General features: G+C 41.8%; 1 protein-coding gene across 3 annotated transcripts in view; it reads right to left on the bottom strand.

Moving 5' to 3' along the window:
• Positions 1-1644: 1644 nt before the first annotated feature.
• USF3 (upstream transcription factor family member 3) overlaps positions 1645-15791 on the bottom strand; it is a 98809-nt gene continuing 84662 nt past the window's right edge. For all 3 annotated transcript variants that reach the window (XM_073310129.2, XM_073310131.2, XM_073310139.2), the window contains one exon: positions 1645-11098. In XM_073310129.2, coding sequence (XP_073166230.1) covers positions 4641-11098 — 6458 coding nt within the window. In that variant the 3' untranslated portion in view covers positions 1645-4640. The remainder of the gene's footprint in view (positions 11099-15791) is intronic.

Below are 15791 nucleotides of genomic sequence, written 5' to 3' on the forward strand. Positions count from 1 at the left end.
GAGAGGATACATATATATTACCTTAGGGCAATATACAGAGAAAGCTTAGGGCTTGTCTACACAGGAAAGCTATTGCAAAATAAGCTAGGTTGTGAATTTGGAGCACAACAGCTACTCCACAATAGCTCTCAGTGTGGATGCTCTCATTCTGCACTGAATGCCTTTTAAGCTAAACTGCTCAAAGGCACTCTTCAGTGCAGAATAAGAGAATATACACAGGGAGCTAGTGCAGAATAAGTATAACTACTCCAGGCTATGTCCCCAAGTATACAATCTCCTAGGGGAGTAAGATGAGAAATGTTTTAATTCATACAATGCCATTTTAGCACAATAAAACAAAAGGTAACTTTTTAGTTTGTACCCGTGTTCTAGCCATAATTTAGCACACAGTCACCTGTCAAGACCTAGCACTTGCTTGCCTGCCCCAAAGGATCAGAACTAAGTTACGACCAGCCAATTCCAGTTGATAGATTTACATGTTAGGGACAAACTTTCCTCTCGTTTACACAAGCGTGAAGCCTGAGTAACTCGGTGAAGTTACGTTGCTGTAAATTTGGATTAAATAAGAGCAGAATGTGGCTCTCTGCAATTTGACTTTTGACTGCTGTTCCTGTGGATAATTTAAAAACAAAAACAGAAGAGGACCATGGAGAGGAAAAAGTAGATAGATTGATTTAGTTCTAGATTACCACCTTAAAGTAGGTGAGGTGGGCAGTAAATCCTTAATTCAGGCACCCATAAGGAATGTATGTTTTGTAACAATCTATCTGGTCACTGGGAGGTTGCTGTTAGGAAAGCAAGTGCAGGGCCATTTCTCCAGGTAGAAAATGATGAGCCCTTTAAGAGGGAAATCCGGAAAAAGCTGTTTCAGGGGAACAGTCAATCTTTCAGACAAACAAGTCGTCATCATCATGCACCCATTCAGACTGATTAAGCTGCCAAACATTGACCCCTTTTTCAGAAAAAGGATGGAGTGCAACAGAATGGCCAAGAGATATTCAACATGGCTCTTTCAGAAGGAGAGGGTCCATTATCAAGCTTTCTAGTTTGTTTTTATGCTTCTTTTCTTTTCTCAGCAGTCAGCCAATTCTGATCTCACACAAACCATCAATATACCAACTTTAATGTGATAAATGTCAGCAGGATAAGTTAAAATATCTCTTTAGATAAGAGTGGCCCCATTTCATATGACAACAATAGTCTAAGTATGAATACAGGTGTCTTTAGTGACATAAAGACCCTGTAACTTTGCAGGAACCACACATTGCTGATGCACATGGCTCAAAAGTAATTATCAAGTAACCTATACTCTTTAGGGAATCTCTTCGTGTGTCAGTATATTTATGCCTGCATCTGTAATTTTCACTCCATGCATCTGAAGAAATGGGTTTTTTACCCACGAAAGCTTATGTCCAAATAAATCCGTTAGTCTTTAAGGTGCCACCAGACTCCTCGTTGTTTCTGTGATTACATAGGAACTACTGTGCTCTGTAACTGTACTGCAGGATTACGTTCTCTAAAGAGTATAGGTTACTTGATAATTACTTTTGAGCCATGTGCATCAGCAATGTGTGGTTCCTGCAAAGTTACAGGGTCTTATGTCACTAAAGACACCTGTATTCATACTTAGACTATTGTTGTCATATGAAATGGGGCCACTCTTTTCTACATTCTTTGTAGGTGGGCAGGGGGGAGTGCGGGGAGTTTAGGTTATTTGTAAAATTACTATGCTATTAGTTTACATCCATTCAGAATAACATACACAACAAGCGAAAAGATTGCCCTGCATCCCCTGAAAAAAACACAGGACCTAATTTAACCCTGGTATAACTTCAGTGAAGTCAACAGAGTTATATGAATGATGAATTTGCCTTACTAATTTCACACATTCACTTCAACTTTCAGAGGCCTCATGAAGCAATTGAGACTTTGTAGTATGGAAACTGCAACGTGAAGCTGTTCTATATGAATGCCTGGAATGAGGAGTGGGAATAAAGCAACACCTAGGAACTTAAAAAAAAAAATTAATCTCATTTTATGAACGTGACCCAATCCTCCACTACTTTGTCTCTTGTGTAGCCACTTACATTTGTGAGTGCAAAATACTACCACATCGGCATGGCTGTGTTTTACACTCACTTTTCACAGGTATAAATGCTGACATAAGCGGTCTCAGTTCTCCTGACTTCATGAGGCAGGTCAATGACACTGTTCAACATTATGGAACTTGTTCCAAGGCATAATGCAGGGCATGGGACATTACAGTATTTGAAAACTCCAGACAAACAGTGATTAGCTGAACCTCATAAAGCCCTTAGGATGTCCGGTTAGCCTCAAAGCTGAAACTGGTGGCAATTCCTACCCCTATCATACTGCATAAACCAGTTGCCTCAGGCTGTGGCACTGACCTCTCATAGGTTCTACCTTTCAGTGTAACCTGAAAATGGAGCAAAAACATGTTTACTTTGTAATAAATAAACTTTTGCAATTTTTATTTCATTCGTTGTTTCTGACAAACACTGAAACTTGAAGCACCAAATACGTTCAGTGCCCTCAAGATACTTCCCATTTGAATTAGAATGGGATTCCCAGTTTGAGACAGAACCATTTCTCTTTACTTTGGAGGCTGAAGCACAGCCATTCATACCAGGCCATATATAGCGTTACCAATGAAATCACCCTCAGGACAGATTATAGACACAGGGCCTGATTCTCATATACACTAAGGTCTCCTTGCATTTGTGCCCTCTTTAAGACTCCTTTACTCTGCCAGAGCAGCGCAAAGAGGACTACTATATATGAGAATCAGATCCTCAGTCTACCAACAAAACTGGCTTCATCCATATGGGGCCACAGCTGGGGGTGAACAAGGAGACTCCTTTTTTTAAGCAGATCCACAAATGAGAATGGGCTAGGCTGTGATAGTTCATAGCCACAACGAGGTGTGGCCTGGCCTCCCCCATCCCTCAAGCATTTGGCAGCAAACACAGGAGATCATGCTGCAGCTTTCAGGAGAAGGCCTATAGAGCACTATACAGCTCAGTACACCTAGTGCTGCTTGAAGCATTTTGCCTGCACCTGGTCTGCACAGGAAGGATGCCTCAGAGAAACTCTGGCTGTTACCCCTCATTGTGGCGCCAGCTTGATCCTAGAGTTTAGGGAAACAGGGATAGGAGGGCTGGTGGAAGCAAAAATAGGAAACGTCTGGAGTGATGGTTTTGGATGAATACAAAAAAAGACTTCTGCCTTCCTTCAAGATAATTATGTTGCAGTAGTCACTAAATAAATACCACTTACCTAGGTCTGTCCTCATTTTCACTTAATGAAATGGGACCAAACAGTGTACAATTCTCTTGCAAATATTAAAAAAAATCAAAAGAAGATCAGTCAACATCTGTCCCTCTCGCCCTCCTCCACAAATCAGAAAGAACTTCCCAATATGCTGTGTGTTTAGGCATTGACACATTCATCTCTCTGCCCCACCCACAATCACACTGGGTTAGCTAAAAGGTGCTATTTAAGTGCAAAGTATTAATATTAAATTGGGCCTTGATCCTGCCATTGACAGTGAGTGCGCAGATTGCTGTGTCCACAGGGAGCCCTATTACCTTCAGTGGGGTTCCATGTAGGCATAGCAGTTTGCTCATTTGCTGTGAATTACAGGAAGGGTCCTTAATCCAAAGAATTGAAAAAAGCGGACATAGATTCAAAGACATGGATTACAAGAAAAAAAACAAAGGACTCATAAAGAAAGTGCTAAACAAGGTATAGGTAAGATACCTTGATGTAACTTGCAGCAGACAAACAACTGACAGATGACAAAAAACATGACGGCTATGTCTATGTTGATTACACTAAAAGGGGTAATAAATTATATTAAAAACTCTATACACAGTTCAGCAGGAACTGATGCCATTCCAAATACAAATCTGAATAAAATTCTTCTCCACAGAAAGTGACAGCAAATCAAGTTTTAAGGGAAACTGAATGTTTTAAAATAACATAAATGTTTTACTGCTGCTCAGAAGCTGACCCTGGAAACATACACACAAATTTTTACCTGATTAACTCTGCCTTAATTAGTATGTATGTCACAAGCTTTAACAGACAAAAAGCCAAAGTCTCTATCAACTAAAACTGGCTTGATACCAATTTGACTTAAAGACCAGGTATGTGCGAGGCTCTTTAAGATACTTTACAAAAAACCCCAAATTCTAAACAGTTCACTTTATCTTCTGGACAAGTTAATTAACAAAGAATTAAAATAAAAACTCAAGCACTTATTTCCTCCAGTCTCATCTCCCACAAGGCTAATCTTTTACTTGGTACTTTAGATCCAAGAGCTGAAAGAGTCAGTTATTCTGGAACGATCAGATTTTTGAATGCTGTAAAATCAACATTCAATATTTGTATAGCTCTAGATGTTGCATTCTTACTGTTAATGATAAGAATTGCTATAGGCACTGGTGCTTTAAAGTCAGTAAGTGGGTGGATATACAGTATGTATATAAATACAGAAGTACCCACATATATACATACTTTTAGACAAACAGTGATGCTATGAATGGTCTCTTCAAGGATGCCTTTTTTTTTTTAATATAAACATAACCCTTCAGACTAAACCGTCAATCTATCAATTTTCATACAGCTGAACTACAATCATGACCTAGAATATGGCTTATGTTGTGGGCAGGTCGGTTTGAGGACTGCTTGGAAGAGTCTGAAGCTGACGTGTTTGCTATTGAAAGCAAAGGTGACATTGCTGAACCATCTGGAGGAAGAGCTGTGGCTATTTCTGGAAACAAAGATGTCAAGTTAAAATTGGATAAGTGTGACGTATTGGTCATGTGCATTGGCGGCATATCTGGGAGAAGAGGAAAACTTGGCTGAGCAAAACCAACTGGTCTGGGAGGAGATAAAATGGATCCAAATCGATTGTTTAAACCTCCGCTACTGGGCTTTTCTGTGCTTGGATTAGGAAACATTTGATTGGGAAAGTAAGGGATAGAAATGTCATTGGAAAGAGTAGGATGAGCAGGAGAATAAGGCGGATAGAAAGATGGCAGTGTATTTTGAGGATCTACTGGGATTAGGGCTGGTGTTCGAGTGGCACTGGGCTGAGTAACTGGTGGAATGAAAGAAGTATTGGCATTTATTGGTGGATTCATACTTCCCTCTGGAATAAATGGGAATCCAAAATTTTGAGACAAAGCATGCTGGTCAGGGGCTGCATTATCATTAGACACTTGAGGGCCATCAGACATAAAACGGACAATGCTGCCTCTTTTTTCTATCGTAGATTGCTGGCGCCCAAGGATCATACTGCCACCAGTAGACAGGGGAAGATGGGGCAGACTAGGGTCAAATACATTTCCATGTCTTTGATTTCCAGATCGATTCCTTTCAGGCTGGCGGATTTTAGAACCACTATTATCCTGTAGAGGATGTCTTGATCGCTGAGTAACTGAAGAATTTGGCTGACGAACAGATGGTTGCCCTTGCTCAGCATTCCCATGAGAGATAGCAGGGTGTGGGAGAGCTGGCCGGACAACTCCATGCATGTTGCTAGAAACAGGTGTATTCATGTGGCTCTTGGTTCCATGACTGTCAGTCATTCTCATGGGATTGGACTTCTGTACAGAAATATTTGGGCTTGTGTTTCGACCTTGAATATCTCCTGAGGAAGAAGAACTTGAAAAAGGAATATTTAAAGAACTATTCCTAGTATTAATTGTACCCATAGACATGTCACAACTTTCTCTATTCTGACCTTCACCATCTCTTCGAATGTGGACGCTCTCTCGTGCTGGGGGACAATTATATTCAATTGTGGAGGATGCACTGCACTGCGTATTCCTCTGATGTTCTGAAATTGATCTTTGGCTTCCACTAACCTGATCTCCAAGATGAGGGGCAAGTAAACTCTGCATAAAACTTTGGTGGCATGTATTTTCATTGTCCCTTGGCGGAAGAGCATTTCCTGTTGGAATACCCCGAACTGGTTGATAGGGCAATCTCTTTTGTCTCTCTATGGGTGGCCCAGTATTTTGACTAATTCGAAAAGCTTGTGATTGCATGCCCCTGAGGGATGATACAGAGTTACCAATTTCACTATTTCTTGAGGCCTGTACATCAAAATTGCCTGTTGGCTGTTGGCTGGCCCCATTTGGTTTGAATGTCTGACAATCAGAAAGCCGTTGAACTTCTGGGCCAACCGCATGGTCTACAGATATACGACTCTGCATGTTATGAATTACCAAACCTTTATTCCTAGAAACATCTAGGTAACTTCTCATTTCAAGCTGGTCTGGAACCCGAGAGCCCTGAAGGGATATCCCTATTCTCTGTTCTGAATTAGAAGGCGTCTTCCCAATAAGTGCCTCTGCAGAGTAACTAGAAACTCTGTTTCTTTCTTGTCTATGTGGGGCACAGGTCATATCTGATGGCCTGGTTACAATACTTGGCTGGGACACCATTTGTTGCTCCAAGCCCCTGGCGGTCAGAAGTCTCTGCATCTGATTATGTCCAGATACATGTTCGGATGAAACCCCTGAGCCTTGCTGTCTGTTGCCAACATCCTGTTGCTGATGATGCATAATATCTTGATTTAGATGGTTCTGAGGATGGTTATGATGGTTTCTGCTTGTTGAAGGGTTTTCACAGTTTTTTTCAGGCTGGGAAGCTCCAAAGTGCTGCTGCATCTGCTGCTGTATTTGCTGGTGGTGGGGATGAGGCTGCCCACTTTTTTGCCGAGTTTGATCATTTCCATGATGCTTCTGCTGTAAAGAAAGTTGACTCGCTTGGGTTCCCTGGACAAGGCTTCGTTTCTTTTGCATTTGCACCTCTTGCTGTATTGCTCTTTGTTGGTGGACACTGTGGGATTGAGAATGGACTGAGCTCTCTGCATGAGGAACATGGTGCTGTAGCTGATATAAGTGATGCCTCTCTCTTAACTGTCCAGCCTGCTGTTGTTTTAAGTATGGGTGGTTACTATGAAGATGAGATACGCCTTGAGCAGGTACATGCTGTATAGGTTGCAGATGCTGACCTCCTGTCTGACCTTGCTGCTCTGAAATGGATGGCTGAGAACTGCACTGAACTTCAGTTTGCCTCAAAGCAGAGGTCACAAAGTTGTTGTTGGATGGGAATAATCTGTTAAGACCATCTGTGTGCCCTTGATTGCTCACTGACACAACTGGATTGGATGAATTAGGAGGGATCTGACTAACCAACATTTGAGTTTGGTCAGCAATACTGTCTGGTGTTCGGTTCGTCAATGCCACGCCTTCAAGCCTGACAGGTGTTGTCTGACACTGCTTCTGCCTCTTTGCTGTAGAAAGCAGAAGGTCCTCTTGGACAGCACGTTTAGCAGAGTCTTTGCGACTTTCATGGTTTTGCTGCTTTAAGTGGGGTTCCTGCATCTGTGGAGCCTGCATGGTGTTTGCCCTAATAGCACTCAGTTGATCTTGAACATATTCAGTCATCATAGCTGATCCTGGAGACTGATTGACATAGGAACTAGATGATATGGACCGAATCTCTGTGGCAGGAACAGTGGCTTGCTCTGAAGGCTGGGATAAACCTGAGCAACTTACAAGGGGGTGGATGATGCGACTTTGATGTATGAGATTATTTACACTTAAACTGGTTACATTTGGTGATTGGGAAGTTGATATCTGTACAGTATTTGATGTTTCCACTCCTACAGAACAGCTGGGTTTTTCCACTGGTCTATCAACATTTGTTTGCACTGGATCCTGAGCTTGGAATTTGTTTGGTGCTGCTTCCAACTGTCCTACATTAGCTTTACCTGTTTGTGGTTTAAAAGGCTGCTGCTCCCTTTCCAAAGGTGCAACTTCAGAAGATTTAGAGGCAGCATCCCTTAAATTAACTTGTATCCCCCCTCCACTTTTTTCAAGGTTCTCTTGGTCAAAAATAGCTCTTGCTGCAAGAGCTACAATGTCAGTTTGCTCTGAAAAAGTGCAACTGTTACATGTATTTGTTGATGTGCTGCTGGTTACATCTTCCCTAGATGTGTCTGGCAACATGGATGCAACTGAGAAGCCACGACTGCTCCCAGAGCTAGTTGACATTGGAGAGTCCGCCTGCCTGCTAGCAATAAGAGAACCACTAACAACCTCTTGATCGGAAATGCAGGAATGATGTTGCGTGAGAGTGTCACCTTCAGTGTTCATTAACAAAAGTTCCTGCTTCTCAGGCAAATCAACATTTGATTTTATTGTTTTAGAGTTTTCTGGGGGGAAATCAGAGTGTTCCACCTGAAGCGAAAAAGAGGGTTTTAGCATCGCTGTTCTTTCTTTAGTAAGGTCAGACAGCATTCTGGTTAGACCTTGTCCCTCTAACAAGTCTGTGGTTTGCATCACAATTGATGACTCTTGCCCAACACTGCAGGTCTCTGAAATGCTTTCTGCCTCAGAAGCATGGTCTGTCGTTGCACTGTTTTGTGGAGCTAATGCCCCAGAAACCTGAGAAATTGTCACGTGTGCTTCAGTGGCAGAGGACATTGAGATGCTGGTGGTAACAAATGATTTGGAAGATTCTGGCAACACAGAGTTGGGTAACGGGTTATTCCGAGATGTTTGCAGAAGAGCAGTGGAATCTTTGGAACTTGATGGAACCAGTACAAACTGTTCTGACATCACAGATTCTAGCGGTGATGAACTCGGTACCTCTGTTGAACTCAGCTCTGGTAAACTCACCATCTGTTCAGAACTCAGAGTCTCTTTGGATTGACAGTCAGAAATGCTTACATCAGTTGGTGCTGCCACGCTGTTTGCTTGTGATACAGCTAAGGCTTGTGATACTACAGGAATGTTTTCAATGAGTTGTTCACCATCTGAATGCTCTGCTGTAGCTTCCACATTAGTGCAATCAAGCTTCCCTGCTTCTCTGCAAGGATTCGCTGGACATGATGCTTTGCTGTTGGCTGCTAAATGTTTTTTAGTACTTGTCTTTTTGTTTGTCCTTTTTGATTTTATGTTTGATGGCAAACCAGCAGAAGCTTTTTTTGGAGAAATGTTTATAGAATTAGAAGCACTGGATAACACTGTTGAACTTTCAGTAGCTATGGAAGATGCTGCAGAAGTTGGTAATGAAACACAGTTAATTGGGGCAATCTGGCTGCTGGCAGTTGTTGGATTAGTAGGCTGACTAAGGGACAGCTGTAAACAGCTTTGCCCAGCCATTTGTGATATACTCTGATTGAGGTTAGCTAAAGCACCAAATGTATTGAGGGCAACATTGGTATTCGGATCTTCGCTAGTGGTAGGTTGAATAATTTGCATAGGGGCTTGATTTGAAGCTCCAGACGAGGACATCATAGGTTGCAATGCAAACAGCTGTCCATTTAAAGAAATAGTCTGAGGCTGTTGTTGATTTGACATTGTAACTGAAAAAGTTTGTGTAGCGCTAGAAGATGGTAAAGAAGGTGGTCTTGGTAATATATGGACAAGATGTTTCCCTCCAAAAGTTTGTGGAGCAGAGGCATTTTGCACAGAGCTGTTAGAGCTTGCTATTGGACTGGCTCCATTCACAGGAACTCTGAGAGAACCAGGGGGCTGGGCAGAGAGGAGAGGAAGAGAATTCTGATTAGCTGCTTGTATAATTACAATCTGTTGACTAACGGTTTGGCTGGGGACTTCAGCTCTCACCACTGGTGGACATGGAGTGGTGTTAGGAGGCTGGAGAATTATGACATTCTGATTAGCTGGTACTGCAGTAACAGCTGACCCAATTGTCTGAGCCATCTGAATTACCTGCATAGCTGAATTTAATGGAAAGATGTTTCCAGCAGGCTGGGTTTTAACCTGTGGTTGAGTGATTAATGGCTGCATAGGTACAGATGGGCAAGAGGGCAAGGTAACAACATTTTGTTCAGCTGCCTGCCCATCTCCAGGCACAGAAGTATTCAAACTGATGCTTGGAGCCAAATGTCTGTTATGGGTGGAAGATATGGTACCAGCACCATTAACTGGCTCGTTTAACAATGCAGTCATAACACTGGACGGTGTCTGGGTTAATGGCTGAACAGTGTTTCCTGCTAGTTGCAAAGTAGTCCATGTGGTTTGTGTGATTCCAGCTGAAGGGATCCGTGTAAGGCTACTCATGTTTTTCAAATCAGAAGTGCCAACACCTGAAGAGCCTGAAAAAGACCAACAGTTGTCTAATGGACCAGCAGGCAGTGTGCTTATTGCTGTAACAGCCTTAACAGTTTCTATTGCAGAAGTCACAGGGACCCCAGCACTACTTAATAAGTCTGTAGTTTTGAGGATGTTTACTGAAGGGAGGCTATCCACAATGGAGAGTCTCACAGATGGGGTACAAGTGGTATCAGTTGCTGAAACGACAAAGCTTTCTTGAAATTCACTTCTAGGATCCTGTAAGCTTGAAGAGGTCACATTCACCTGTTGAACTTGAGAGGCCTCTATGGTGGTGTTAGAAGGAATGCTGATGCCATGCATGATTGTTTTTTTCATCAACTTGGTGCATTCTTGTCCATTTTTAATTTTGGGGACATTTTGATCATTCTGTGGTGTGCTACTTGAGGAACACTGTAATTCCTGTTCTGTCCCAGACTGACAAGCATTCTGTGAGCTTGCAGTAGCAGGGGTAAGCATATCCTGCTCATTCTCTGAGGTGGAAAGTTCAAGCACAGTCTCAGCAGGAACTGGTTGACTGGACGCCAATGGAGAAACTGTGGTCTGAGACCATGGCTTGTTTTCTGTGGGGTAAACACCAGAAATGGTCACAGGAGTCACTAGGTTGCAAGTTCTCTGAACTGGTACAACATTGGCTGTTTGTTTTTGTAAGTTATGACCAACATTAAAAGTTATTCCCTGGACAGATGCCCCCTGGTTATTTCCACCAGGCTGACTCCCATTCGAATAGACAATGATGTTCTTTTGAACCTGATCGCTAGGAATAACAACAGAGACCTTTGCACTTTTGAGATTCCCTTTCCAGTGAATTGTGGGATCATCATACAGGCAAATGTCATTTGCTTTCAGTAGTTCTATGTATCGCCCATTTTCCTTCTGGAGTTCATCCAACTGTTTCCGGAGCTTTTTTATCTCTTCAGCTGCAAAACAGTGAGAATACAACTTTATAGTGGTGTCATTAAAAATGCCAGAAATTATTATTGTCATCATGTGATTTGGGAAATAGACTCTAAGTGTCACTGTAATAAACTCTTAATATGACATGCTGTCTCTAAAACCCGTACTTATAAGGGCTTCTAAGTACGACCAAGTCTCTTTTACAGTATGGCACCCTATCACCTTCCTGCTCAGTTTAGCAATGTCACACCAGAGCACTCAATCACTGTAATAGACAGAGACATTTGTTTTTCCACCTAGGCCATCTGTTAGTGGACTAAATCATACTGGAAGTTTAGGACAATTGATGAAATTCTGTAACAAATGAAAAAAATCATTGGCACATTAATTTGTCTTTTCTCTGTGGCCAAACACCTGTAATGCATTTATATTGCAAACTGCATTGGTATTCTCTTGGCTTCCCAGTTCATTTTTACATTTTATTAAACCCACTGTAGTATTTACACAGAAAGGGGCAAGAAAATATTTTTGCAATGGACCGAGGGACAGGTGTGATATCTAAAATTAATTTTAACTCATTTTTAAAATTGACTATATTTCAAGTTAAAATTAGCCATTTAAAAGCACAGTCTGTAGGGACAAACAGAATCATAGACCACAACAAATTACAGTAAAAGAATAGCTCAATGGTACCTGTTGCTGTTTTATAGTGCTTACTTTTAAGAAGGTTCCTCTCGAAAGCAAAATATTTTAACATGATTTTTGGGGGGATCCCAAAAACCATGCTATTAACTTTCAAGATACTTGAGTAGAGAGGCAGCAGCCCCAGAGTAGTCCCATAGGAAGACCCCCCCCCATGTTTATAATGAGATCACTTAATTCTGAAATTTGTGAGAGGTTTTTCATAGATTCCAAGGCCAGAAGGGACCATTGTGATCATCTAGTCCAGGAGTCGGCAACCTGTGGCACGTGAGCTGATTTTCAGTGGCACTCACACTGCCTGGGTCCTGGCCACCGGTCTGGGGGGCTCTGCATTTTAACTTAATTTTAAATGAAGCTTCTTAAACATTTTAAAAACCTTATTTACTTTACATACAACAGTTTAGTTATATATTATAGACTTGTAGAAAGAGACTTCTAAAAACTTTACAATGTGTTACTGGCACGCAAAACCTTAAATTAGAGTGAATAAATGAAGACTCGGCACACCACTTCTGAAAGGTTGCTGACCCCTGATCTAGTTTGATCTCTTGTATAACACAGGCTATAGAACTTCTCCCAAAATTTTCCTAGAGCATATTCTTTAGAAAAACATCCAATCTTGATTTAAATATTTCCAGTGATGGAGAATCCATGACAAACCTTGGTAAATTGTTCCAACAGTTAATTATACTCACTATTAAAAATTTACATCTTATTTCCCTTCTGAATTTGTCTAGCTTCAACTTCCAGCCATTGGATCATGTTATAAAAAACTCTCTCTACTAGACTGAAGAACCCATTTTCAAATAATTTGTTCCCTAGGCAGGTGCTTATAGACTGTAAATGAAGTCATCCCTTAACCTTTTTGTTAAACTAAATAGATTGAGCTCTTTGAATCTATCATTGTAAGGCATGTTTTCTAATCCTTTAATCACTAAGAATCATAGAATATCAGGGTTGGAAGGGACTTCAGGAGGTCATCTAGTCCAAACCCTGCTCAAAGCAGGACCAATCCCCAACTAAATCATCCCAGCCAGAGCTTTGTCAAGCCTGACCTTACATCCTCTAAGGAAGGAAATTCCACCATCACCTCCCTAGGTAACCCATTCCAGTGCTTCACCACCCTCCCACTGAAATAGTTTTTCCTAATATTCAACCTAAACCACCCACACTGCAATTTGAGACCATTACTCCTTGTTCTGTCATCAGCAATCACTGAGAACAGTCTAGATCCATCCTCTTTGGAATCCCCTTTCAGGTAGTTGAAAGCAGCTATCAAATCCCCCCTCATTCTTCTCTTCTGCAGACTAAATAATCCCAGTTCCCTCAGCCTCTCCTCATAAGTCATGTGCTCCAGCGCCCTAATAATTTTTGTTGCCCTCCGCTGGAATTTTTCCACATCCTTCTTGTAGCGTGAGGCCCAAAACTGGACACAGTACTCCAGATGAGACCTCACCAATGCCGAATAGAGGGGAATGATCATGTTCCTTAATCTGCTGGCAATGCTCCTACTTATACAGCCCAAAATGCTGTTAGCCTTCTTGGCAATAAGGGCACACTGTTGACTCATATCCAGCTTCTTGTCCACCGTAACCCCTAGGTCCTTTTCTGCAGAACTGCTGCCTTACCACTCAGTCCCTAGTCTGTAGCAGTGCATGGGATTCTTCCGTCCTAAGTGCAGGACTCTGCACTTGTCCTTGTTGAACCTCATCTGATTTCTTTTGGCCCAATTCTCTAATTTGTCTAGGTCCCATCCCTACCCTCCAGCGTATCTACCACTCCTCCCACTTTAGTGTCATATGCAGACTTGCTGAGGATGCAATCCATGCCACCCTCCAGATCATTAATGAAGATATTGAACAAAACTGGCCCCAGGACTGACCCTTGGGGCACTCCGCTTCATGCCGGCTGCCAACTAGACATGGAACCATTGATTACTATCCATTGAGCCCGACAATCTAGCCAACTTTCTATCCAGCCCATACTTCTTTAACTTGCTGGCAAGAATACTGTGGGAGACCGTATCAAAAGCTTTGCTAAAGTCAAGGAATAACACGTCCACAGATTTCCCCTCATCCACAGAGCCAGTTATCTCATCATAGAAGGCAATTAGGTTACTCAGGCATGACTTGCCCTTGGTGAATCCATGCTGACTGTTCCTGATCACTTTCCTTTCCTCTAAGTGCTTCAAAATGGATTCCTTGAGGACCTGCTCTATGATTTTTCCAGGGACTGAGGTGAGGCTGACTGGCCTGCAGTTCCGCGAATCCTCCTTCTTTCCTTTTTTAAAGATTGGTACTACATTAGCCTTTTTTTCAGTCATCCGGGACCTCACTTGATAGCCATGAGTTTTCAAAGATAATGAGTAATGGCTCTGTAAATCACATCCGCCAATTCATTTAGCACCCTCGGATGCAGCGCATCCAGCCCCATGGACTTGTGCTCATCTATTTTCTAAATAGGCCTGAACCATTTCTTTCTCCCCAGAGGGCTGGTCACCTCCTCCCCATACTGTGTTACCCAGTGCAGTAGTCTGGGAGCTGACCTTGCTCGTGAAAACAGAGGCAAAAAAAGCACTGAGTACATTAGCTTTTTCCACTTCCTCTGTCACTAGGTTGCCTCCTCCATTCAGTAAGGGGTCCAGACTTTCCTTGACCTTCTTGTTGTTGCTAACATACCTGTAGAAACCCTTCTTGTTACTCTTAACATCCCTTGCTAGCTGCAACTCCAAGTGTGATTTGGAGATTTCACTCCTGCATGCCTGAGCAATATTTTTATACTCCTCCCTGGTCATTTGTCCAATCTTCCACTTCTTGTAAGCCTCTTTTTTGTGTTTAAGATCAGCAAGGATTTCACTGTTAAGTCAAGCTGGTCGCCTGCCATGTTTACTATTCTTTCTACACATCAGGATGGTTTGTTCCTGCAACCTCAATAAGGATGCTTTAAAATACAGCCAACTCTCCTCTTCTGTGGCTCTTCTCTGGACCCTTTCCAATTTATCAACATCCTTCTTGAACTGAGGACACCAGAACTGGACACAGAATTCCAGCAGCCAAATAACCTCTTGCCTCTTACTCAATATTCGCCTACTTATCCATCCAAGAATCATATTAGGTCTTTTGGCCACAGCGTTGCATTGGGAGCACATGTTCAGCTGATTATCCACCCTGACCTCCCATACCTCTGTTACAGTCAATACTTCTCAGGATAGAATCCCCATCCTGTAAGTATGGCCTACATTCTTTCTTCCTAGATGTATTCTTTACATCTAGCCGTATTAAAATGCATATTGTTTACTTGTGTCCAGCTTAACAAGTGATCCAGATTGCTCTGTATCAGTGACCTGTCCTCTTCACTATTTATCACTCCCCTAGGTTTTGTCATCTGCAAACTTTATCAGTGATGATTTTGTTTTCTTCCAGGACATTGATAAAAATATTCAACAGCATAGGAGCAGAAACTGATCCCTGAGGGACCTGACTAGAAACACACCTGTTCAATGATAATTCCCCATTCAGTCACATTTTGAGACCTTTCACTTAGCCAGTTTTTAGTCAATTTAATGTGTGCCATGTTAATTTTACAGCTTTCTAATTTTTAATCAAAATGTCATGCAGTACGAAGTCAAATGCCTTACAGAAGAATAAGTATGTTACATCAGCACTATTACTTTTATCAACCAAACTTGTAATCTCATAAAAAAAAAAAGATACCAAGTTAATTTTGCAGGATCCATTTTTCATAAATCCATGTTGATTGGCATTAGTTACATTACCCTCCTTTAATTCTTGATTAATCAAGTCCCATATCAGCTACTCCATTATTTTGCCTGGGCTCAGTGTCAGACTGACAGACCTATAATTACCCAGGTCATTCCATTTACCCATTTTAAAAAGACTGGCAAAATATTAGCTTTCTCTGGTTTAATTACTCTGGTCTATTAATTTACAGGCAACAGATATTAGGACAGTCAAACTAAAACAACTCGAAGTGGAATCTGCAGAAATGATTGCA

The sequence above is a fragment of the Lepidochelys kempii genome, chromosome 1, assembly GCF_965140285.1.
Source record: "Lepidochelys kempii isolate rLepKem1 chromosome 1, rLepKem1.hap1, whole genome shotgun sequence".
Taxonomy (NCBI): domain Eukaryota; kingdom Metazoa; phylum Chordata; order Testudines; family Cheloniidae; genus Lepidochelys; species Lepidochelys kempii.